Source organism: Crocodylus siamensis, chromosome 7 (assembly GCF_052110815.1).
Source record: "Crocodylus siamensis isolate JL-2025a chromosome 7, ASM5211081v1, whole genome shotgun sequence".
In the NCBI taxonomy this organism is placed as follows: domain Eukaryota; kingdom Metazoa; phylum Chordata; order Crocodylia; family Crocodylidae; genus Crocodylus; species Crocodylus siamensis.
The window spans coordinates 38,443,665-38,470,783 of NC_143401.1; the positions used below are offsets into that span (position 1 = coordinate 38,443,665).

At 41.0% G+C, this 27,119-nt stretch overlaps 1 protein-coding gene across 1 annotated transcript in view; it reads left to right on the forward strand.

Annotated features, from left to right (window-relative positions):
- Nucleotides 1–26,904, forward strand: part of NRG3 (neuregulin 3) — a 1,079,313-nt gene extending 1,052,409 nt beyond the window's left edge. The window contains exons 7-8 of the mRNA XM_090058267.1: nt 15,067–15,237; nt 24,185–26,904. Of these exons, the coding sequence (XP_089914393.1) occupies nt 15,067–15,237; nt 24,185–24,692 (679 nt within the window). The 3' untranslated portion in view covers nt 24,693–26,904. The remainder of the gene's footprint in view (nt 1–15,066; nt 15,238–24,184) is intronic.
- Nucleotides 26,905–27,119: the final 215 nt, after the last annotated feature.

Consider the following 27,119-nt stretch of genomic DNA (forward strand, 5'->3'; position numbering starts at 1 on the left):
CAAGAGGAAATTCTTTCTTTTAAAGCTTCATAAGCATTTTACTTATTAAGTAATTGCAAATTAATTTGGTTTAAGTTTAAAGGAAGGGTAAACAAGACACCTCAGTAACTGGGGGGTTTTAGTAAAAAAACCCCCAAAGTTTAATAATGTAAGGAAACTATCTTGTGAGGTAACTGGACTGAAGAATTTAGCAACTTTTATAAAGAGGCCTAGAATTACTTTAAGTCAAAAGTCCTAAACATTCTGGAAACTGATTCTCCTAAGCAAACAGAAAAAAGCTTACAGGAAATTATTCATTTAGGCCTAATTGAATGAACAGCTATCTCAAGACAGGCAATAGGCATAAGCACAGAACATACAAAGAATGAGAAAAGGACCGGTCAGCAAAGAAAGCTCTTTTGGAGGTCAAGACTTGTAGGCATAAAGTATAAATTGTAGACACATAAAGCAACAATTGCCAAAGGACAAGCTGAACTGGAACTTCAGCAAGACACATGCTCCAATGACTGGCAGATTCCAAATTAGAGCTTTTATTAAAAACAAATAGAAAACTATTCTTCGGCGTTGTAATTAAAAAGAACAAGAAAAAAAGACATGGTTGCTATGGAATGTAGATGATGTTGAGATTAAAGATAATTTAGTTGTGGCTTGTGAACTAAAGGAGAATTTTTCATAGTTTCAAATAAGGATGATGATATTACAAGGGGAACAAAAGCAAGATAGAATCAGTGTGAAGATATGGACTTTTCCACAGCCAAAATGAAAGCAAAAATTAAGGACCTAAATGCATTCGAGTTTGGAATAATATCCCTGAATAATCTCCATCCCTGAATTCTGAAAGAACTGGTGCATGAAATTACAAGCCAGGTTGCAAGTATGTTTAACAATAAACCAAGTCAGGAGTGACTAGAGAAGAACAAATACAGTGGATATTTATGAAAGGGGAAAAGTGATAACATGCTTTACATAATGTAATCCTTTTGCCAGGTTCTGCCCTGCTGCCAGGCCCCATTTAGAAGGGTCTGGTACAGCTTTAGTGACATAACAGCAAACATAGTAAAAAAGTGTTGTTGTCAGTAAAAAATGTTTGCAATAAAAAAAATCATCTTAGGTTGGCAACTCTGTTCGACTGCAGCAATGGTTTTATATCATGCAACCCTTATACCCTGATGAACTGACCACACCCTCTAACAGGCTGCCCACCACCCAGCCTTACCCCTGTCACCCCACTCCCTCTGTCCTGGCACAGACCCCCAAAGAAGCCTACCTGCAACCCGACAGCATTATTAACAATTGACAGGACTCAGCACCAGCATATGGCTTAGGGTAGGGAGTCTACAAAGCCCTGAAAAGAAACCCCTCCCCACAACCCAAATGCTTCTGCAGGAACTGTGCTCCCCCTCAGACATCCAATGGCATGGTTGTTCTCTGTCTTTCAACACTATGTCTAATTCATAGATTCATAGATGTAGGTTTGGAAGGGACCTAAGTAGATCATCAAGTCTGACCCCCTGCCCTGGGCAGGAGAAAATAGTGGACTCATATGACCCCAGATAGATAATTGTCAAGCCTCCTCTTAAAGACCCCCAAGGTAGGAGCCAGGACCACTTCCCTTGGAAGCTGGTTCCAGATCCTAGCTGCCCTGACTGTGAAATAGTGTCTTTTAATGTCCAGCCTGATCCTACTCTCAAACAACTTATGGCCATTATTCCTTGTTACTCCAGGAGGTGCATGGGTGAACAGGGTCTCTCCCATTCCCTGCTGGTCCCCCCGGTAAGTTTGTAGATGGTCACCAAATCCCCTCTCAGCCTTCTGTTGTGAAGGCTGAACAGGTTCAGGTCCCATAGCTTCTTCTCATAGGGTCTACCCTGCTGTTCTCAGATCATATGAGTGGCCCTCCTCTGAACCCTATTGATGCTGGCCACATCACTCCTAAAGTGCAGTGCCCAGAATTGGATGCAGTACTCCAACTGTGGCCTAACCAATGTCACATAGAGGGGGAGGATCACCTTCTTGGCCATGCTTGTGATGCATCTGTGGATGCATGACAAGGTGTGGTTGGTCTTACTAACTGCATCCTCACATTGATGGCCCATGTTCATTTTGGAATTGATAATGACTCCAAGATCTTTTTCTGCCACTGTGCTTTCAAGAAGGGAGTTCCTCAGCCTATAGGTATGCTGCTGGTTCTTACTGCCCAAGTGCAGTACCCTGCACTTGTCAGTATTGAATCCCAACCTATTCTCATTTGTCCACCTCTGTAACATGTCCAGGTCCAACTGTATCCTGTCCCTCCCTTCTAGCATGCCCACCTCGCCCCAGATCTTGGTGTTGTCAGTGAATTTGAACAGGGTGCTTTACACCCCCTTATCCAAGTTGCTAAGAAAGAGATTAAACAGTGCGGGCCCAAGGACCAAGCTCTGGGGGACCCCACTGCCCACATCCCTCCAGGTTGAATATGACCCGTCCACCCTTTCTAGGTACAGTCCCTCAGCCAATTTGTGACCCATATGACTGTGTAGGCATCAATGTCATAGTCACCTAGCTTTTTAATGAGAATGGGGTGGGAGACACTATCAAAGGCCTTCCTGAAGTCCAGAAAGACTATATCCACTGCAACACCTCCATCCAGTGATTTTGTGACCTGATCATAGAAGGCAATCAGGTTGGTCTGGTAGGACCTGCCCATAAAGAACTTATGCTGGTTGCCCCTGAGCATCGTCCCCCCTGCCAGTCTTTCCCAGATGTGTTCCTGGATAATCTTCTCAAAGAGCTTCCCCAGGATTTAAGTAAGACTAATGGGCCTATAGTTGCCCGGGTCCTCCCTACTCCCTTTTTTGAAAATGGACCACATTGGCCCTCTTCCAGTCATCTGGCACCTGGCCAGAGCACCATGAGTGCTCATAAAGCCATGCCAGGGGCCCCTTGCCAATTCCCTCAGCACCTTGGGATAGAGAGCATCTGGACCTGCTGCTTTGAACATGTCCAGCCCCTCCAGAATTTCCCTAACCTAGTCCTCCCCAATCCTAGGCCTGTCAGAGTCACTCCTGAGTCCATCCTGAATCTCAGTGGGGCAGTCCTGGTCCCTGCACAAAAAAATGGAGGCAAAGAAATTGTTATAAAGGTCTGCCTTTTCCTCTGGTGCTACCACCAGATTGCCTAGCATATCCCGCAGGGGTGCCACTTTAGTTGGTGCTTTATTCATACTCTCTACATATTTAAAAAAGGACTTTTTGTTGTCTTTGATCCTTGATGCTAGCCCTAGTTCCGTATCTGCTTTAGCTTTCCTAACAGCCCCCCTACAAGCCCGAGTGATGGAAGTATACTCCTCTTTGGTAATAACCCCTCCCTTCCACTAGGTGTACGCCTCTTTTTTGGCTTTCAGGCATTACTGAATGCCTTTGGTGAGCCAGGGGGGATTTTGAGCACTCCTGCCTCCTTTGATTCTCATTGGGACTGTCACCCCTTGGGCACGGAGAATCATCTCCTTAAGGAATGTTGACTCATCTTGGACACCCAGTTCTCCAACTCTCCAGGACCCCAGTGCCTCTCCTACCATTGAAGCTGGCCCTCTTGAAGTCAAGAGGTACTGCCTTACTGTAGGCCCTTGACACCCTGTGCTGTATGGTGAATTCTACTAGGCGATGATCCCTGTCACCCAGGTGGTCAAGAACCTGGAGTCCCCTCATCACCTGTGGCCAGAACCAGGTCCAGGAGGGCATTCCCCCTGGTGGGACTGTGCACCTCCTGACTTAAGTGGAGGTCCTGTATCTCAGCAAGGAACTTCCATGAGCAGTCCAACGTGGCTGACTGCTCCTCCTAGCAGATGTCCGGGTAATTTAGATCACCTATGATAACTAAATCCCTTTCCTTAAGTGCCTCCACAATCTGGCCCAAAAATTCATGGTCCAGGTCTTCCCCTTGGTTGGGTGGTCTGTAGTAGACCCCCACCATTAGTCCCTTTCCCCACAACCCCACTGTATTCTGACTCAGAGCACTTCAGCCTGCTTCTTCTCTGACCACATCCTGTTAGTTGAGGCCATGTATTGCTCTTTGACATAGAGCACCACACATCTGCCTTTCCTTCCCATTCTATCCTGCCTCTATAGTCTGTAACCCCTAATGTTTACTGCCCAGTCATGGGATGAATCCCAGCAGGTTTCTGTGAGCCCTACTGTGTGTGGGTTTGTACTAGCTATCCGGAGGGCAAGTTCCTCCTGCTTATTTCCCATGCTATGAGCATCAGTGTAGAGGCATTAAAGGCCTTGTATCGGTTCATGTACCACCTCCAAATTCTTAGGACCATCCGGACCCCTGTCACTTACCTGGGTACTCCTTCTGCTCATCACCTGTCTTGGTTGGGAGGTGTCCTCCTGTCCTCCTGTCTTCCCATCCCCCGGTGAAGCTAGTTTAAAGCACGCCATACGAGATCAGCCAGGTTGCTTTCTTACTAAGGAGCTGCAATTTGGTCTCGCTACTTAAGAGTTTTTATGGATGCTAAAGATTATTATGGATTTTATGGGTAAGCATGTTTAGCCTGATTTGTTACTGACCATACATCAATTTATAGATAGTTGGCAATCCTATACCCCCATGGCTATTCATGCATTACCCTCTCTTGGAACGTGACGATCTGGCTTAGTTCCTGGAGCAGGTCTTTGTCTTTCCAAAGGGGCAGAGTGCATGAAGTCACATGTAGCAAAGTAGACAGCTCTATTTAAATACAAACAACATTTATTCATCTACAGCAATACAGCAGGCAGAGTCCTAGGGCCCCAAAGCCCAGAGAGTCTCTGTCAGGTAGCAGCCATCACTGTTCTCTCTCAAATTCCTCTCACCCTGCTTTTCTCCCTTCCCTCTCCCCTTCGTGAATCTCACAGGCTTCAAATGCCATTAATCCAAGTCCCTGTTTACAAGCTAGTCAAGATATCTGAGTCATGAAACATTTTATAACATCAACACATTTAACCCAGACATAATACAAACAGTAACATCATCTATCTGTCAAAGAAGCTAACTAGAGGGGGCCTTCAAGGATTAATCTTGTAACTGATCTTGCTTAGTGATGGTAATTCATGACATGCACTAAAAAGGTGGGAGTGTACTGATAAAATCTGCTGAAGACACAAAGTTAAGAGGTATAGTCAATACAAGGGATAATGAGGATATCACAAATAAATACAATACAAATGGAATGAAATTCAATAGCACAAAATGCAGGTTGTGCACTTGAGGACTAATAACAACAACTTCTGGGAAAAGGTGAAAACTCATCAATTAAAAATCACTGAAGAAGAAAAGGACATGATTCCAGGATGATTATAATTAACCAATGTGATACGGCCCTTACAAAAGGTAAATGTGATTTTACGTGATACCAATTACTATAAATAAAGGATTATTAGTATTGTGCAAAGCCCAATATGACTACATCTTTACTATTGTACTGAGTTCTGGTATCATTTGTTTAAAAAAGATGAACTCAAACTAGATGGCTGTCATATAAAAGAAAACTGGAAGATTTAGCTTATTTGGTCTAGTGAAGCAATTGTTTAGATCTGACATGATTGCTTTCTGTAAACACATGAAGAAGAATAAGCACTATACTGGAAGAAGGTTCTAAGGTAGAGTAGCCTGTGGGCTGCTTCTGGCCCACAAGGGGTTAATATACAGCCTTTGGGTTCCTTCTTACCACTGCAATCCCCATGGGTCCTGCTGCTACAGTGACCTGTCATCTCCTGGTTCCCCATCCCTCCTCTGGCAAGGGGTTTCTTGTTCCTTCCATTGCTCCTGGGGGTGGGTCATTGGGAAGGCACTGTATATGCAGCAGGAGAGAGAGCCAGGCTGCCTACACCTCAAGATTGTACCCAAGTTTCCCACACTATGCACACAGCAAAGTGGGGAGCTATATTGCTCATGCCGTGAATGTGACTGATAAAACCAGGGCTGCTTGTGCCACATGTGCAGCCAAAACACTGGAACTGCTCATATTGGGTACACAGCTAGAAGACTTGGGCTATTCATACTGAGCTCAGCAAAGCAGGGGGAAGAGGTGGGTGGCTAATGTTGCTTATTCAACAGGAAAGAGGTGGGGAGGACAGCTACACTGCTCATGGGGTGCAGGTGACTTGGGCCTGCACCCCCTGCAGTGTGCAACCCCATGGAATGGCAGAAGTTTAGCTAAAGGACTAGGTTGGCCCAAGAGCAAATGGATATAAACTAGCAAAAAATAAACATAGGTAGAAGGTTTCTAATCAGAGCAGTTAAGTTCTGTGACAGCCTTCAGTAGAAGTAGTGAGGGCAAAGAAGAGCCTACTACTTTTAAGACAGAACTTGATTTTATGGCACAGTTGCATGTCGTAGGTAAAGGACTAGGTTTGAGAAGTAGTTCTTTCAGTATTTTAAGTTCCTATTATATATATATATATGTTCACCAGAAAGTAGGATAGGCCTGATATTGCCTGATATTGGTAGCCTAGAAGTGGTTTTCATGCATGCAAAATTCATGACCAACCCCCAAGGAGATCATATTTCACTAGCTTTTGCATCCAAGGATTAGGCAGATGGGGATCTGGTTATAAGTTGGGTGCTGGAAAGCTGCTATCCTTATATATACAGGGATGCATAGACAATTCTAGAATCTGTGACAAGATTAAAACCCCTTTGCATCACTGAGGCTGAGATTAAAAAAAATAAGAAAAATGATTACTAAATAAACATGAGCTTTCTATTACAGTAATTTCTCAGATAAGTTCATACTATGGCCTATGGATACAACAATCATATTATAAATATACTATTATTTTTAAGCATCCATACAACATTTTCCTCAGGTCCCAAGGATGCTGTTAATATTCTGGTAGTACCAAATGTTATAAAAAGGTTATTTTTATTGGCTCTTTGATTTCTGTGCAAGGCCATTACCGTTTGTAACACGCAAATCTGTCACTAAATTAGAACTAGGGAGATATACTGAAGCACAAATACATGTTTTATATTTTCATGTTTATCAATAAATAGGAGTATTTTCTCAGGGAGCATCAAAGGAAAATCAGATCACAGCACACATCATATTTACTTAATTTGCTGTGTGCCTAGGTGAAGATTTATTAAACTTTCTTTGAAGGGAGCTTTCTACTGCATAGATAATTAAGGAGGCTGATTCATTCTGTATCATTTTGTATTCACAAGCAGTCTGGCAAGGTTCTTGATTGTATAGTATTACATTGTCACACAATATTTATTGTGAAAGACAATCATGCTCGCAGAGATAGTTTCTTAATTATTAAAATACTGAAAACTGATCTAAACTACATGATGTTTGTCAGAATCCTAACAGCAGATCATCCAACTTACAAAGCTTAAAAATATGGCAAGTTCTTAAAAGATATCAGCAGACAATATCTATCTGGCAACTAACTGTCATTGTGGCATATGTTTACTCCTTCAGTCAATAGGGCAAGAAATGTGTCTTCAGTCTTAGTAATATGCATATCTTTTTGTCAGTACACAATGTAGCTGGAATCCTATAGAAAGACAACTTAGCCATCTTCTACGTAAATTCAGTGAATATACCTAGCACTATTCAGCAAATGATTTGAAAACACCTCATTTTCATAGCCCTGGTAGACTTGTCAGTCAATGGCAGAAGAGTGAGGGGGGGGGGGCTGCTACAGCCCCCTGGCTCTCTGGTCACTTCACCCATCACCACTACCTTGCCCCTGCTGTGCACTTGTATAGAGCTGGAGCTGCTGCCACCATGACCTCTGCTACCGTCACATGCCCCAGGCCAACTGGAACTGGCACTGGGTATAACCAAAGCTGGAACCAGCTCATGTTCTAGGCTGGGTCTGGCCTACCAGAAGCCCTCCATCCAGTCAAGATCAGAAAGTGAGCTTGACAGCCCAGCTGTAACCTGTGAAAACCCATTCCTCTCTGAACAAAAATATCTGTAAGGTGCTCTGACTACCTCTCTGGTTAGCTACAGACATTCAAAAAGCCCAAGGATGAATTGATTCAGTTTACACAGGCTTCTCTAAACTGCATTGATTGAACTGATAGCAAACAACTGATATTCAGTTTTCTATTGGGAAAGGCAGGCGGAGGCCTGCATTGACCCAGGCCAGAAGGTAAGGGGTGCTAGACCAAGTCAACCTCCCAAGCCAGGTGTCCCCAGGCCAGCCAGAAGGTGGGGGAGGGCAATTGCCTCTCTGCAGAGCTGGGCCAGAACAATGCATGGAAGACAGGGAAAGGATTCCCCCATCTCAGGGTGAGCCCCTGAGTCTGGCATCTATCAACATGGGGGGAGACCCATGCTGGGGATCCCCTGAGCCCTGGTCTGCCCAGCTGCTGGTGGCTGAGCTGGTGTAAGTCACTGATGTGCTGGGGGAGGAAGGAATAAAGCCTCCTACCCCAGTCTCCCTTGGGTGGTGGGATGGGAGCACTCTATAGAGGGAAGGATTAGGCCCCATCAGTCGGCGCAGGGTTGCCCAGCATGTCTCACCAGAGCCAGCACCAGCAGTAGCTGGTAAGAAGAGCTGGTCAGCCCTTCAGGCAGGGAAGGGAGGGGGGAAACCCTCCTGGAGCCCAGCACCCCCCAGCTCAAAGGACCTCAGCTCAGGGGCTGGACTAGGGTGGGGTGCTTTTTTTCCCCATCCCCTGTATGCATCAGTGACTCATGCCAGTGCGGCCATGAGGAGAGGGAATCAACTCCCTGCAGCTGAGTGGACCAGGGCTTGGGGGATCCCTGGTGTGGGTCTCCTCCCACATAGGCAGCTGCCAGGCTTGAGGGCCAGCCCCAGGAGTGGGGACTCCTTTCCCCATTTTCCCTGCATGTCAGTGACTCACAGCAGCCTCAGCCTGCAGAGGTAGAATTACCCTTGCCCCGCCCCAGAGCTGGGCAGACCAGGCCTGGGGAGTCATATCCCAGGCCAGCCAAGGGAAAACCTGAAGAGGCTGGGGCTCTCCCCACATGGGCAGACCAGAGCTTGGGGGCTAGCCAGGATGGAGAACTCCTTTCCCTCTCCACCTGGCAACTCGGTGATGATTAGTGCTGGCCTGTCCTAGGAGGGAGTGGGGGGAAGGGCAACACTTGCAGAACAGGGCTCAGGGCTGAAGCTGGGGCCTCTGAAAAGATGGGTAATTGCAAACAACAGTTGTTTTTCTCTATGAAACTGAGTAATTGAACATGCGCACAATTTTTATTTTTAAATGGTATCATTATTCACTATTTTATATAGCCACATGATTCAAAATGCCTTTCAGGAATTGCTTAAACATCAAGCACAACTGGTGAACCTGGAGACAATAACCTCCACCCCAAACTACAGAGCTTGATAATTCTTCAACCCAAAAGCCTGAGGAAGAACTGTGTCAGAGTTACGGAGCATCTACAACTCATTATATAAATAGGTATAGGAAAGGTATTAGGTAAATGCAACAAGAAGAGATATGGGAAAGTATGGTTAATCTTAAGAAAGAGTAAATAGAGCAATGAATTTAAATCCACATAAATATTTGGAGGGTTTTGGCCAATATGCTATATTCATATTTTTTACTTCAAAGATGTATTTTGCACTAATTAATGGTTTTATCTGGATTCATAAACAATTGCGTTTGTAAGTTTATAATTCATAATTTAATATATCAAGGCTTTGTTTTATAAAACATGCAGTGTCAATGATTTGTAATCCCATCATTGATTTATGTATCCTGCAACTTCTTTATAAATTGTCATGGGTTTACAAGTACTGTTTAGCTCAGTGATGCTCAACATATGCAGCTGCAGCCTGGATCTGGTCCCCGAAGTGCCTGTATCCAGCTGAATGCATGGAGAATCATCAGAAAACATTTCATCCGCTTCCCTGCCTTCTGCCGTGCTTTGGATCCCCTTCACAGGCCTCCTGGCTTTGTGCAGCTGCATTGTGGTGTGGAGCCATTCTTCAGATGAAAAGCAAAACTTTTTATTCTTTTTTTGTGCAGGAGCTGACACAGCATAAGGATTATTATGATGATAAAGTCCAACACAGACGACTTGTGTTTGATGGCATTAGGAGTGAGGAAGAAGATTCACCCTTCTCTTATATATCCCATTCAGAGCTGAAGGAAATTGGAGAAGGCAAATGGATAAATGTTTTAAACTTAGGGCACTTGTACACATGACAGGGTTTTTTTTCTCCTAAAGTGAAATGGTGGTTCTTTAATTGAGATGATTAAAAACCCACCATTTCAATTTAGGGGCTTCCATCACCGTTACAGTGATGGGCCCAATCCTTTTTTTTTTTCTTTCCGCAGAGACTGTCTGTGTGTCCTGTGGCTGGGGGTGAGGGGTGGCGGGGTTATGAGCTGCCAGCTGGCTGAGTGGCCCCTGAGTGGTGGGGAATCCTGCCCTTCTCTCCATGGTGGCAATGTCCCCTGGGCCACTTGGGTGCATTGCTACAGGCCAGATGCTACCACAACCTGGGATAAGGGAAAAGTTGGATCAGGCTTGCCCCCCAGCTGTGGAAGAGGTGGGTATACTCCACAAACAACAATAAAAAAATCAATCAGGCTCCTTGCCACTTAATTTTATTTTTTTTCTGGTAGAGCCTGCCTGCACAAGCTGCTGGTGGGCTGTACAACCCCTGAGTTGTGGGGGACCCTGGTCCTTCCCTCCACAGCAGTGGCACTCCCCTGGGGCCACCTGGGCAGGGTGCTAGTGAGCAGTGGGCTGCCCCAGCTCGAAGGCAGCACCCTGCTGGATCCAACTCTTGCCCAGTTCCACCCAGGGAGCAGTGCCTGGTGGACTTCCAGTGGCTGGGCTCAGGGAAGAGGCGGATCTGACAGGTTGCTGCTTTTGAGCTGCAGCAGCCCTCAGCTCACTAGCATCCTGTCTGCGTGACCTGCCACTGAGGAGGGAAGGACTAGGTCCCCCCGCTACACTCCAGGGCTGCATGGGATGCCAGCAGCTCGTGCAGCCAGGCTCCACAGGAAAAAATAAAAAAAGCATTGAGGGGCCCAATCTTTTTTTTTTTTCCCCATGGAATCTGTCTGCCTCTCCTGCGACTGGGGGGAGGGGTGGGGGGCCAGCTGCCAGCAGGTCCTGAGCTTTAAGGGGCCCTAGTCCTTCCCTCCATGGTGGCAACACCCCCTGAGGCCACCTGAGTGGCCGGTGGATGCTGCCCCAGCTCGGAAGCAGAACCTAGCAAAATCCAACTTTTTCCCAGCCTGAGCTATGGCAACATCTAGCCTGCTAACAGTGGACCTGGGCAGCCTCAGGGGTCACCGCTGCTTCAGAGGGAAGGACCAGGGCCCCCCACACCTCAGGGGCCACTCAGCCCATTGGCAGCTTGCCCCCCCCCCCCCGGGCTGTGGGAGATACAGGTAGGCTCTGCGAGCAGGGGCAGGGGGTGGAAATCAGGCTTCTTGCTGCTTTTTCCTTCATCCCACCTCTCCCATGGAGGTAGTGGGGTGAGCTGGTAAAAGGTTGCAGCATTACAAATAGTTACATTAACAAACTCATTTCAGTCATAATAAAAACTCTGCACGTGTTCAGCATGATGCAATTAAACTGCAAAAATGGGCATTTTGCATCATACGTACAAGCTTCCCATGGTATCAAAAGGAAACCAGTAGTATGGAAAGAAAAGTAATGTGAGAACTAGTAGACTCATAAATTAGAAATAGATACTGTGAGAGGTTTGTGAGAGGAAATATGGAATCAGAAGACATGATGTGTGTTAAGGGTTATAGGGAATATAGACAGAGGGCACACAGAAAACATGAAGGAGGAGTCAAGGAATAGGAACAGGATTATAGGAAGGCTAAAGGAAGTGGCGATGATGACAACAAAAAGAAGAGGACAAGATGAGCCAGTAAAACACTGTGTGGATTGAGAAAAGAAGGAAGTAAATGCACACCCATTTAAGACTGAAACTGTTAATTATGTAGCTATGTTTTGTTTGTAAATAGAGTACATCCAGTAAATGAAAGGGATTCCTGCTATCTAGAGGAAGCAAAAATAGCACCAGAGTACTGGGAGAATGTAAAGAAAAAACAAGAGTGGAACTTGTTTTCAGAGTGTATATGTGTCTTGTAATTTCCTGTGAAAAACAAAATCAGAGGGAAACTTAAACTCTAATATTTTAAACAGCATCTCACTTCTAACCTGTAGGGAAGTGATCTCAGTCTTCCAGTTTTCCAGTGCTTTTGTAAACTGCTTTGGGATCCATTTTGCTAATTGTGATAATTTTCCACACAGCTGTAATCAGGTTACTTGCTGATAAAAGCAGGATGTTATAAGTTTTAATGCCTTCCAAGGGAATCTCTTCAGGCATATAAATCTTGATGTTTTTCAGACAGGGTTCCAGATAAGTAGCTGGCAGCTTATGCAAGTGTATGGATGTGCACACATATTTGAAACAGTCTTTTAATGCTTAACTCCCTAGTGCAATAAATTACCTTTTGATTCCATCTAAAGTTTCATCACTTAAATTTTGTTCCTTTTGTTAATGTTTTCCATGTTTCAGTAAACAAAGGCACTTCTGAATGTGCTCATCCATAATGAGATGTATAATCAGTTTTGTTTAGCAGCACACTGGAAAGTGCACAGTGGATCCCAGAGTTATTGTAAATTCAAAGCAGTACATTTTCCACCTCATGCACACATTTAACTTTGCTGGGAACTGTGCACATGCCTTGAGAAGAAAATGTGTGCCTGCTGTATAGGACTTTTTTTCTTTACTTAGTTGCTTAACCTAGAAAAAAATTCCACACAAAACAATTTGCAAAAATGCATCAGAACATTATTTTTAGGCTTTGAAATGCTTGAAGTATTTCTTTCATGTCATTTCTTTAATAAGGTGGACCTCTTTCTTTCTGTGATCCAATCATAATTTATATTGATGTCTGTGGCAAATAATTATTCAATGGATAGATCATATACACATACTTTTGGCTTATCTTTAAATAGTTGGTGTTTGTGTCTTTTATTGTACATGTAAGTGACAGGATATGATTTCTTTCCCCTCCGTGGATAACATAGATTTTATAAGCAGAAAGAGTGCCTGAAGAAATCTTTAGGGCAAGGATTGTCAATCACAACTGAAAAATAGAATTCCAATTTGTAGTCCTCTCAAAAAGTAAATTATATTGGAGGAAGAATTGGGAATAATGTGTGGACATGGTAATGTTCTTACAAGGAGTAAAAGCAACTAAATCTATCATGTGCTGTGAATTATTTATTGAGCTCCATCTTGTAAGATACCTTGCTATTTTAATTCTTAGACTGTCTTGAACAGAGGTTGCTGATCGTTTTGTGGTGTAATAACTTGAATAGATATTCCTGCCAGATGATATTTGGATTACTATTCATAAAATATAGTTTAGGAGTTTTAGCCTTGTCTTTAGAATGCAAATACAAGTTTTCAAGTGCATTCAACATATTTAAAAAGAGTGTTTCTTTCTTGTTTTCAGTAGCTAAAGAAGATCACTTTAAGGAGGTCATTGAAAAACCTCCTTTGGGAGCACTATTGCTATGGGTTATTGATCTTTTCAATTAAAAAGCACTGGGAAAGTTGAAAGGTGGCTGCTACTGGGATAGAGAACAATATAGGAAGTCATAATGTAATTGGTAGAATAGAGGCAGCTGACTTGAAGAGGAAACAACTTTTTTGCTTGCTTTGGAGGGAAAAAAAAGTTCTTTTTAATGAAAAAGCATGAGGCCAAGGGAGTCTATCCAAGATACATGGTCCAGGCAGAAATTGCTTTGGGATAAGTGTGTCCCTAGCTACAAATAAAGTTTCACATTTTGTGTAAAATTAAGTTTGTTTTTAATACAAGTACCAGAAAAGAAGAAGCAAAGCTATCAGTAATCTTCCGAATACAGAGGTAACTCTTCTTACAAATATGTGCACATACAAAAACAGCATAAAATCATCATTAACCATGTCAGAAATCTGATAGATAATGGGACATGCACTGCTGAAACACAGATCAAACCATGAAATAACCATAACTGGAAAAGTACTAGGTCAGAAATCCCACACACTGTTGTTCCGTATTAATGATAAAGTATGCTTCTTTAACTGTGAGTTCTCACCTTTGCCTTAGTAAGAACTGAATGTATTTCTAATGTTAATTAACATTTTGGGGACTTCAGATCCCTTACGTTTCCTGTATTAATAGAAATAAATCCATATTTGGTTTAAAATATTATCAAAAGAAAGATAAAAAGCAAGTGATTTTTTTTTCTGAAATAAGCTAAAAGAATTAATGAAATTCTGTACCATCACAATTACACAACTGTCACTAAAATGCATAGTACAGGAAGGACATGTCTACAAACAAATGGTCTGTGCTACACTGCTCTGAGAAGTTTGCCTGCTGTACTGGAACTGGTGCTACTGTGTTGGCTTGCTACTGCAGATGAGCTGATTGCCACTGCCAACCACAGTGCTAATTAGCCAGCCCACAGCACTGTGCTAATATAGCTACACTACTGCTGGCTGGAGGGGTATCAGGGAAGTAGTGCATTGTATTTGAGGTGTCACTGCATGGAATGACAAAGCTGTTTCTCCTACAGAATTTCTCTGTACTAAAAAGTGGTTCCATCATCAAAGATAGAGCTCATAAACTTTGTCAACAAAACATCTCCTGTTAATTTAAAATAATTGTGTCAACCTGTAAAAGCCTCCCAAGCTAAGAAATCACTTGTAGATGGGTCTAACATTTAAGGGTCAGATCCCAAACCCAGTTTATGTTGATTTACCTAGCTGAGGATTGGACTTTATTATCAAGGTGATGATAAAAATGAATAGAAACACCTCCTGGCCAAGGACAGGACAATTTTAAGTATATTCGTCATTTATTTTTATTCCTTCAAGGGACACTAACATTTAAATATGGAATAAACAGCGGCTAACTGTGAATTACAACATTATATTTCAGTGAACTTCTGCTGACATCATAAACAGCTACAGCAAAGTTTATAAAGCTAAAATACATGTCTTATTAATTCTGTACTCTTTATTTCCAAAGCATTTATGTTAGGGTTCTGATATTTTTATTAACTGTTGGTCTTGGTTCCAGAAGTCTCTCTTCATGCTGTAACCCAGGACAAAGAACTGGAATGCTACACAGGAATGCCTTTCGGAGGACTCCACCCTTACCTCGGGGTAGGTTTAATGGAATTACGGGACCAGCATATCAACAGCTAGAAGAGTCAAGGATCACGGATCAGGATGCAGTACCTTGCCAAGGGTAGGTAATAAAAGCAACCAAAGCAAACCAATTAATTATCAGCTGTAAAATAAAATAAATAAATAAATACTAATGCCTAACTACTTAGTCTACATTTGTTATCACAGTGAGTACAAGATTAGAGTCCATTATGCATCCAGCGTGTATAGTATTCAAATGGAAAGTATATCAAAGCATATTAGCAGCTGAAGACATTATCTTTGACTGGTTTCTTTTCTTAAGCTCTTTCATGTCTGAAGAGGACATGATCGGGGAAACAAAAACAAACAAAAAAATTGGTTACCTGTCATCACTTACAGGTATTGTTTCCCTTTTTTAGCAATATCATTATCTGTAATTCAATGTTTGTTGTACATAGCATTCGTTCCTTTTCCTTTGACACTGGAAAAAGCCCAAATTCATGTATATAATATTAAAATAGATCCATGTTAGTTCCACACAAAGTCTGGGAAAAATATATTTTGAACTTCAGCACTTGCACAAATTCATAGATTCATACATGCAGATCATTGGGTCCAGCCCCCCCAACCCCCTCCACTCTAGGCAGGAGGACAACTGGGGTCAAGTGACCACAGTGAGGTGACTGTCCAGTCTCCTCTTGAAAACCTGCAAGGTAGGTAACTGGAGGGAGTTTATTTCAGTCTAAACACCCTGACTGTGAAGGAGTTTTTCCTGGTGTTAAGCCTGAAGCGGCCTTCTAGGAGTTTGTATCCATTGGTCCTGTTCCTCCCCAGGGGTGCCCTAGTGAACAGTTGTTCACCGAGCTCCTGATGCACACCTCTGATATAGTGGTAAGCCACTATCAAATCCCTTCTCAACGTTCTCTTCTTTAGGCTAAAGAGGCCCAGGCCCCTCAGCCTTTCCTCATATGGCTTGCCCTGCAAGTCCCTAATCATATGGGTGACTCTTCTCTGGACTCTCTTAAGTTTTCCACATCCTTATTGAAGTGTGCCACCCAGAACTGGATGCAGTACTCTGGCTGTGGTCTTACCAGTGCTGAGTACAGCAGGAGTATTACTTCCTTAGTTTTATACAAGATGCATCTGTTGATGCATGCCAGTGTGTTGTTTGCCCTGCTGGCCACCACATTGCACTGATGGCTCATGTTCATGTGGTGGTCAATCATTACCCCTAGGTTCCTTTCAGCTGTGGTGCAGCTCAGGCTGTCACCTACAGGCCTGTATGCATGTTGAGGGTTATTTGCCCCCAGATAGAGCACCTTACACTTCGAAGTGTTAAACTTCATCTGGTTCTGGCCTGCCCAACTCTTGAGCCTGTCCAGGTCTGCCTGTATCAGCAACCTATTTTCTGGCATGGCCACACTGCCCCCATGACTTGGTGTCATCTGTGAACTTGCCAGAGAGCTATTCAGTCCCCCATCCAAATCATTGATCAAAATGTTGAAAAGCACCAATCCAAGCACAGACCCTTGAGGGACACCACTGGCCACTTCCCTCCAGGACAAGACACATCCATTCATGAGAACTCTCTGGGCCCTACCCTGTAGCCAGTTTCCCGCTCATGGAACCATCAAGCAGCTGAGCCCACAATCTTCCAGTTTTCCCACAAGGATTTTGTCATTCAGAATAGTACCTTCCATGAGCTTATCAAACATAGAATCTTTCCATGATTTTCCCTGGGACAGAGGTTAGGCTGATTGGCCTATAGTTGCCCATGTCCTCCCTCTTCCTCTTCTTAAAGATGGGCACAATGTTGGCCCTCTACCAATCCTCAGGGATCTCCCCTGTGTGCCATGAATTCTGAAAGAGCTTTGCCAGGGGTTCCGCGATGACCTGAGCCAGCTCCCTCAGTACTCTCAGATGGAATCCATCCGGTTCTGCTGATTTATAAATGTCTATCTTTTCTAGTTGGTATTGCACCCGCTCATCATCCACAGTGGGGAGGCTGTCAGTCCCAGCGTGCCCACTATGAGCCTTATCTTGCTTGACTTTCCTCATGGTCCAGTGAAATACCCAACCAAAGTGGGCATTCAGTAGCTCTTTTTTTCCTGAATGTCAGTTATTGCTATCCTGAGGTGTTAAGCAGGGGTCTCACACTTCTATTTGTTTTTCTTCTACAGTGTACGTACCTAAAGGAGGACTTCTTATTGTCCTTGACTCCTATGGCTAACCTAAACTCAGTCGCTGCCTTAGTTTACCTGATCATTTCTCTATAAGTGCTGGCCACTAAAGTATAGTCCTCCTTGGGGACTGTCTCCATCTTCCACTGGCATATATCTTTTTCTTTTTTAAGAGGACCACAATGTCCCTATTAAGCCATAAGGGCTTGCCAGCCCTACTGCTACCTTACCTCTTTGCAGGAATGGTGTTCTTTTGTGCTTCAAGGATCATATCTTTGTGCACCACATTTGCCTTCCCTTCCTGGTTCATCATCACCTCCCCTACTATCCCTCTTTGAATTCGTTCCAGTTTAAATTCTTCTTTGAACACTGATGACCAGAACAGTGTTCTGAGTGGAGTCTTACCAGTGTTCTGAGTGGAGTCTTGTACAATATTATCATGACCTTCTTGTCTCTACTTCATATTTTTCACAAATACACACTAACATTAGATTGACCTTCTTCACAGCTGTGTCATACTGCTCAAAGTCATCCTATAATCAACTTACACACCCAGGTTCCTCTGTTTCACAGAGGTCTCTAGTCTATGCATTCCCATCCTAGAGCTTTAATCTTTGATATTGATCCCTAAATGCATGACTTTCTACTTCATAATGTTAAACCTCATTCAATTTCTAATGCTCCATTCCATAAATTATTTACATTTTACTGTAGAATAGCCTGGCCTTCTTCCATACTGACAACGCACCCAACTTTGGCGCCATCTGGAAATTTCATGAGAATACTTCTAATATCAGAACTAAGTTCTACGATAAAAATGTTCAACAGGACAGGTCCCAAGACATCCTGGAAGAATACCATTGGTACCATATTTACATGCATACCAAATTCATCTTTAAAAAAAATAAATCAGTTCTCCTCCACAAAATTGGTGTTCATATCTTGAGCAAGGAAGTTAATTTTTATTCACTGGAACAGAAACAGAGAAAATAAGCATAGCACAGCATATGCTTATCTCAAGATGGCTGCCATTTCTCTATGATGCTGCAAGCACAAGGGACAGACTCCAGTGTTAACCCTCTCATATTTGTTATTGGCCAACCACTGTAACTTGTGCCTAATGCATGCAGTCTGTAGTATCATGATGAGCCTTGTGGTGTGGCAACAACACTTTATTTACAGGAATTTATGTATATAACTGTTCACAGTAAAAAAGTAACTGTTTGTGTGGGGGGTTGCACAGGGCCTGACACGGAGGGTGGGGGGTATGCATGAGGCTGGAGGCGGAGCAGTGGCACAGCAGGCTACAGGGTGGCAGCTTTCCATCCCTGCTCATCTCCCTTTCTCCCATCATTCATGATGGGAAATTTGCTAGTTTAAATATAAGACAGCTCCTGGTGTATTCACAATAGGAAAAGGTTGGGGGTTTTTCAAGTATCCAGTTATACTCTGAAGAATGAACACATTGCTCAGTTTATACATATCACAGGAAGTTGTGCACAGTGCTTTCACAGACCTATGGAATTTAATAGTTAAAGCTCTCCATTAATGAGACCCCACCCTCACAATCCCACTATCTCATGGACTAGTTGAATTTCATGCAGTGCTGGGGTTCATGTGGTGGCCTTACAAGGATGCACAATTATTATTTATTTATTGAAAGATAGTCACAAAGCCCCTCAATCACTCAAACATTTTTCTGTTAGACCATGGAATCTTTGAAAATCTATGAATGGACATGGGATCTTGGTAAATCTAATGCCATAGAGCTTCCAGTAGAAAAGAGAAGAGGAATGTGTTGCAGCTTCAGAGACTTCCACAATAGATCAGTACCAGGTGGAGTCTCATTATAGTAAATGAGACTATCCAAGCATTAACATTATATTAGAAATAAATCAAAGTTCATCAGTGCAGTTTTGCCCCTCCTCTGAGACAGCTTTGCATCCTGACTAGAGCAACAACTGAGAGAAAAAAATCTGCATCTGATGCATCAGCAGAGGACAATGTTTGTTTCTCCTCAGACTGTACCAAGGCAAGAGAAATTAACTTCCCCCAGGTAACAACATCCAAGCTCTCCTGGTTTAGTAATCACTTTATTTGCTTCATGCAGGAACTTGCATCATACAACAAAAAGTCAGTCTGACCAGATCTGGTAGCCGCAACTCTATCTTACCTTCATGGGTGGGCATCTTTAGGCAATAAATTTAGTAGATTTTTGCATATTTATTAAACTCAGAACACATAATGAGCAGTACCCATGGCAACCTGTTTTATTTCTCCAAAACATAACAAGAACACTCCTCATTCTTCCTGTCAAAAAAGATACCCCTGTCCTGTTGCAAGAACTCTTCCCTCCAGCAATGCACTAAAACTAATATTTTCATTCCAAGGCAGCTTGCTCATTAAGCTTGTTATCTCAAAAGGATGGACAGTTCCATTGTTATTCCTGTAATTCCTATACCCATTAGACTGAGTTTATATTATAAGCTATCTAGGAAGTCACAACTTACTTGAGGACTTTTAACCAAGGTTGAATATCTTTCTATAATATACATTGTGTAGCTCATCCAAAAATGGAATGGCTTTGAACAAAGCTCATTGACTGAAGGCATGGAAACTATGTTATATGGGAAGTTACATTATTGTAATGGCCCCTTCTGGCCTTAATATCCATTATTCTGTGGGTAATTCATGGGTCCCTAACATGGTTTGTATCTGAGACTAAATTAAACTAAGGGTCTTGTTATCATTTTTGTACAGCACACTTCTATTTCCTCCTGCACAGGCAGAGTCAATTTATTTTCTTTAAGCGTATGTGCCACTCATTAATTTTTTATAGACATCCATATACTATTGGAACAATTTGTTAGGGAATCCATGTAGTAAATAGTCTTCTAGTACTAACCTGTGCTGGTCTATAGCAGGATCCTGAACTTCTAGTCTCAGTAAAGCAAAGTGTTTTATTTAAATACATATGTAAATGTGTTTATGTACATGAAGTTCAAATGTGTTTATGTGCCACGAAGCACTCTTTCTAGGCAGGGGATCATTTCTAAAACTACTCCCTAAATGTGATAAAATAAATATTTTTGGAAGGGAAAAAAATTATAGGTCTATTTTAAAGCTTGAACACTAATATGATATCAAAATTCAGGAAAAAAGTATCCTTAATGTCCTCTATTATTATTTTTCTTTTTGTTTCATTATACTACTTAATTTTACTAAAATAAGCCATTTAAAATAGAAGAAATAGTGATGAGACTATTTGGAAAACAATAGTATGGTCTAGTATTGATCCATTTGGTTGAAATATTTTTATCTGATGTTTAGACCAAAATTTAACAAAAAATCACTGAATTCAAAAGAAAAATAATTAATATATATATTTTTTCTTACAGAGTTTGTTTTTTTATGTAATCTTTGTACTCTGGAACTCCAAGACCCAACTTTCTGGTTCTACCAAGTTGCCAGGAATTTTTTTTTTTGGCTAAATGGATGTACTAAAAATCTCATAGTGAGGTGTTCTCAAAAGCTTTGCAGTTCAAATATCATGTCCTGCAAAGCTCACAAAGAAATCTGTTCCTGAAAAATTTCCAGCTTTTTTTCCCCCAATGCCATGTTATCTACTTTAAAACTTTAATGTTCCATGCCCCAACCTGCTTTGTACCCAGAATCTACTGAGGTGCCATTTATCAGCAGCTGAATTTGAATGTTATCAGAAATTGCACATCCATCTTTAACAAAAGAGAGACCAGACTACTTGATGAGCTTTTATAATTGCTTCTACCTGGCAACACCAAGTGCTCCATCTTCTTGTCCCACTTGAGGGAAAGCTGTTTCTTCTTTTCAGAAATGCCAGGCCTCATTATTTGCACCAGGGCTTGACAGTTCCAGAATCTGAGCTGGGCGAAGTTAATATCAGTTGATTAATTATCACACCACTAATTAAGGAGTCAACAAACTGTTCTCAATGAGATCCTTATACAAACAAAGCATCTTCATGCCACTCACATCCTAAGGGACTGACAACAGTTTTGAGGGTATATATTAAAAATTAGTTTATTCAGGTAGATCATTTGCTTCTTGGAATTGGTCTTTTAAAATATGCTATTATATTGAGCAGTGCAAGTTTGTAGTTTTTTTTCTGTGGTCACTGTGGGCCCACAGCATGTCCACTGTGGGCCCTGTTTTCACTGAAATCAGTAAAAGTCTGATTGATGTTACAGATGCAGGATCCTAAAAAGCAAAAATTGAGCATTAGTTAGTTTGGATCTGATTTTTCCTGCTATTTCAGTACATCAGCTCTCACACAAATGAAATACTCTGTTGCAATCACTAACCTCTACTGCAAAGAATGTGAACACAAGAATGGAAATATGTTTTTCCTTGTGTAGGATCTTTGCCTCTGAGTAATTTTGGAAGCTTTATGGAAATTTGGTGAACACTTTCAGCATTTGAGATTTCTAAATATCAAGAATATTGTGAGTCCATGTTGTAGAGCTGGCAATTTTTAAGAATGTCATACCAAATCCATTTCTGGTATCAGTAATTCTTACTTGTTTATGTTATTGTAGCATAAATACACCTTATCTGTTAAAAGAATTCACTCCCTTCATTTTCAGGGTACAACCCAGAAAATATATTTAGGGGCTGAATTATCAATTCAAGGGAATAATGCAACTGATGAGACTACTCCAGCTGTAGTGATTTGAACAATTATGATAAATAAATGCCCAGGAAACAAGAGTGGGTACAAACCAACAGGTCTGCACTGTTTTTGCTTTGTTTTGTTTTTATTTATTTATTAAAATGTCCTCTCTATAGATTAATTTCTTTAATCAATATTTAATACTGATTTTTTTTTAAATGTCAGTTACTAGTGCTTTTGTTAAATTGACTTGAAGGGTGTCTAATTTCACTCTACTTACATTGTAATTGCATTTTTAAATAATTTACCCCAAAGTAGTTTGGCAGCTTTCTTTAATATTCTAATATCAGAACAAACATTTCTCCCTTTTAAATAGAGAGGTGGTTAGCCACATTAGCCTGAAGTCAAGCAAAAGTAGGATAGGATGGCACCTTAAAGATTAACTGGTTCAGAGAGACATGAGCTTTAATAGACAACAGTCTACTTCATTATATGCTCTGAATGGACACATCTGATGAAACACCTGGTAAAGTAGGTTGCTACCTATGAAAGCTCATGGCTCTCTGAGCCAGTTCATCTCTAAAAGTGTCATCTCCTCTACCGTCAGCCTCTCCTTCAAATAGTAATACATTTTGATCCTCCTTTTCACAATTCCCTGGGGACCCACGAGTTATCATTTAAAGGCCTTTCCAAATCACTCAGAATGCACTGTTGCTTCATGAAAGCCAGTGAATTCTAGAACAGAAACCCAGGATACACTGCTGCTGAATTGAGTGTGGTGTTACTACAGAGAGAAATCGTAACATTCGAGTCCTTTAAAGACTCCATATTATGATTGCCTAATGTTGACACAATTAAGTGTGTATGTGTACAAAATCAAGTAAACTATAATAAGTACAATTCTAGTAGAGATTTGCCCTTGAGAATTTATTTTTCTTTGTACTAATTTTTTTTCTGCTGTTAGCATAAGTGTTTAAGCCACAGCTGAGTAAGGAGTACAGGAACAATGGTTCAACTGAAGTAAAGAGGGTCTGTTTTTTGCACAATAACTTTGCTGAAATAAGGTGTTAAAGTTAAAATTTTAAAAATTACTTCAGCTTATTTGAGGACATCAGGGCCAAATCTTGCTTTCTTTGCTTAGACATAAAATGTATGTGATTTAGTTCTGAGATAATGTGACTAATAAAACTCAGTTTCCAGTCCAGTTTCTGGTCTTACTTTTCTAGGCTTCCTTATAGACTCCTCCTAATTTACAATGCTGTAACTGATATGTGAATGGCATCTATTGTCCTTAATAAGCATGACAAGTAAGGATATTAATTTATCACACTATGAGAGTTGTAGTACAATTTCTGAGCTACAGGAAAGATTTTGAAGTTGGCTTCTCACTAAGTTTGCAAACTGATTAAAAAATTTCACATATTTTCAGAGATATTTTTCACGTACTTTCTGTAGATGGGACACAGTTTTTGTAGTATAACTAGGTTTTACTCATAGTACAACAAAATGTTTTAGAAGTTTATGAAACTTAGCAAAACTAGTTTAAAAGTTCTGAACCTAGCTGTTTCCCAGGACCCAGCATGCTTTCTCCATCCTCAAACTCTATATGAGAAAAGAAAAATTAGATCAACATTTAGAAACTTGAGTGTTTGGATAAATGTGATTTTCAGAATTTCAAAGTATCTTCAACTCCCATTAAAGATAACAGAGGTAATTAATTATTATTATGGCAGAACTGTTCCAATAATAATTCATTTCACTGAATTTTTAAACCATTATGTAAACTCCAGTATATCCCAAAATACTGATATAACTTAAAAAATATTGATACTGAGGAAACTGAGAATCCATGTTCCCAGCTCCAAAATATAGTAATGGAGTTACAAATTTCAATGTAGGACAATAATAGGTCTGACAGAGCACTTCTTATCTCTGGATCTGAAAGCTTTATAAAAAGAGGTAAGTATCATTATACTAATTTACGGCTGGCAAGTCTAATGCACAGAAGGAAAGTAACTTCCCAAGATCATCTACTGGGCCAGTGGCAGACTTAGCAATAGAAACCCAAATCCTTAGTTTGAAGAAGATGGATTTCTCAGTACATTTTAAACAGACATTTCCACTGAGCCTTATTCCAGCATTTCTGCTATATTAGTTTTTCCATTGTGTCTTCCTGCTTCAGAGTGGAAGAAAATTATTATTCTTTTTTCTTATTTTAGGTATTCATCCACTGGTTTGAAAACTCCTCAGAATACTTCAATAAATATGCAACTGCCTTCAAGGGAGACAACCCCTTATTTTACTCATGTGGATCAGAAGGCCTTAGTTGGATATTCATCTTCAAGGGCCAACTCAGTTCCCATCATCCCCTCTGTCGGCTTGGATGAGGCCTGCATGCAAATGCAGAATGTTTCTGAAGTAACAGGCATCAAATGGTGCAAAAACTCCTATTCCGCTGAACTTGTCAATGTGAGTGCCCCTGTCAGCAATTGTCTTATAGCAGAACAACACGAAGTGAAAATATTGCTAGAAACTGTCCAGGAGCAGATTCGAATTCTGACTGATGCAAGAAGGTCAGAGGACTATGAACTAGTGAGCGCAGAAACAGAGAATAACGCAAGTGAAAACACAGCATTTCTGCCCATGAGTCCCATGGCAAAATCGGAACGAGAGGCACAATTTGTCTTAAAAAGTGAAACACAAAGAGACTCAACATTGACCAAGTGACTTTTAGGGGCTAGGGGTGGGGAAATAAAGGATCTGTGCATTCGATGCTTTGCTAAAAAGGTAAAGGAGGAAATTAAATACAAATTATTTATATGCATTAATTTAAGAGCATCTACTTAGAAGAAACCAAATAGTCAGTCGCCCTCATATCATAGTGTTTTTTAACAGAATATTTTTTTAAGGGAAAGAAAAGTTGCAGAAGGGATCAAGCTTACATCAGAAGTTTTTTTGGCAGGGTTACACACAGCTTCAGTTACAGTATATTTTAAAACTGACCTGTTTATCTGTTAGAAGGCTTAGGCTATGCATCTTTTTCAAAATGGCCAACACCATTCATAGACTCTTTTTTGGTTTCAAGGTAGTGCTAAAGCAGTCAACCAGGGATTCATACCCTGGTTAGGAACCCCTTCTAGCATCAAATATAATCCAGGCTCATGATTAGACCCCCATTTAATCCAGTCACATGGCTGGCCTAAGATTCATAATTTTAAAACACACACACACAGATCAATCTTTCCTGTCTGATTTCTAAAACAGCAAAGGCGCTAAGCCAGATGCCTAATTATGTACCTTGTTTTAAGAAAATGCATTGTCCCAATAAAATCAACAGGAAAACCATGAGTTTTCAAGTTATCTCATGCTTGCTGAAATGATCCAGCATTGCTGGATTTTTTGACGGAAAGAGCAAGAGAGAGATGAAGAATGTGTGTGTGCACACGTGTTTGCACTCCTGTATTTTTTATTTTCATCTGAGAAAGTAAAACACATTATTTGTCACAAAAACTCACAGTATTCAGAATGTTATACTTTGAAGATATGTGTCAGCTCTAAAGAAGCACTTGTGTCTCTATTTTTTTTAAATTTAGTTTTGTTTCAGTTTGTTCAGAGAGCAGTTATGTCCAGTTATTTATGCAGCCCTAGTTTGATGCCGCTTTAAGGTTATTTCTCTCCCCCTTTCCTTTTTTCTCCATTCATTTTAATTAAGCATGATATAGGCTTCTGCACCCAAAAATCACTATGGGCAGACCCATGCCGTTGATGTCTTGACCTTAACGGAGCTTCAAATGTGTTTGTGCCACATAGACCCATTTGGCACATTGAGGCTTAAAGGAGGAAATCTTTATGGCTGGTAAAACTGTTCCAAGCAACTTGCAACTTTGAGATTTTCTTTTTAATTTGTGGGGGTTTTTTTTCACCATAACACAATATGCCACTAATGAACCAATTTCAATAGTGATAAAAGTATCAATACTTTTCTTTATTTTTTTTAATTAAATCTGCTTAAATTATTTGTAAAAAATAAATAAATAATGAATTAAAGGGGATAATCACCAAATAGCCTTCCTTGTTTAATGCCAGAATAATATTATTTTTCAGTCTGATGTACACGAAAAAGATTAAGACACTCCTTTGCAGCAAAGTAACTGCTAAACTTATTAGATGTGCCCCAGACTTTCCAGTTCACTGATTTTAAGAGTAAGTTCCCAAAATAGCACAATCAATTGGTCCAGTGCTATTGTATGCTAAATCACAATAAAGCAATATTTTAAACTCTGTCAAGTGAACTGAGAAATAATGCTGAAGGCATATATCATTTATATTCCCCAACTAGGGCATTAAAGAATTTAGTACTCACATAACAAGTCTTTTTTATTTCAATGCAAAGTTTATGAGATTGTCTTGTTTACACAACTTTCTATGGCTGTAGTCTTTGCTGTGTGTTTTCAATAAAAATGTATTTGAGGGCACACTGTGGTCTATGCTCCAGGCTACAGAATCCTTGGTTCTGACTGCCTTCTTCAAATGTTAGTAGTTTGTGCGAAGACTAGTTTTAAGGAGGGACCTTCCTGAGGGAGTCATCTCATTGTAAACAACAGCTGCTTTTTAAGGCCCAAATCCTACAATTCGTTGCATGTGGAGAGAGGCCTATCCATTTCAATAATGCTTCATATGGTTTCTGTATTCTGCCTCCATGAAATGAATTGCAGGATCATGGTCTAAGCACATACATCACAATTAAATGTTTTGAAATGAACAAAGATCTGGCCTCACTGCCCTAAGTCCACCTATATCTTGCACTAAGAATATTCCCCCTTTGATATGTATTGGAAACACACTGCAGGATTTCTGTTGAAGAAAGAATTTTCTCATTTAGGCAATGCCTTTCTTAAAGGAATGTGTTAGTCTAGCACCCACAAAAACAGAAATAGTGGAAGAGCAATGTATTAAAATTTTCAATGGATATTTGGAAGTGTTTGAATAAGATGAAGATCTGAAATGCTGAGAGATCTTTAGTTCATGTTAGACATGCTATCCTGTATTCAGCAAAGGATGTGTGACTGTTATATGTTAACTGTTCTATTCAGTTTTCAGCATGTTTGAATAGAGAGACATTAATATTAACCATGTGATAGACTAATGTATTAT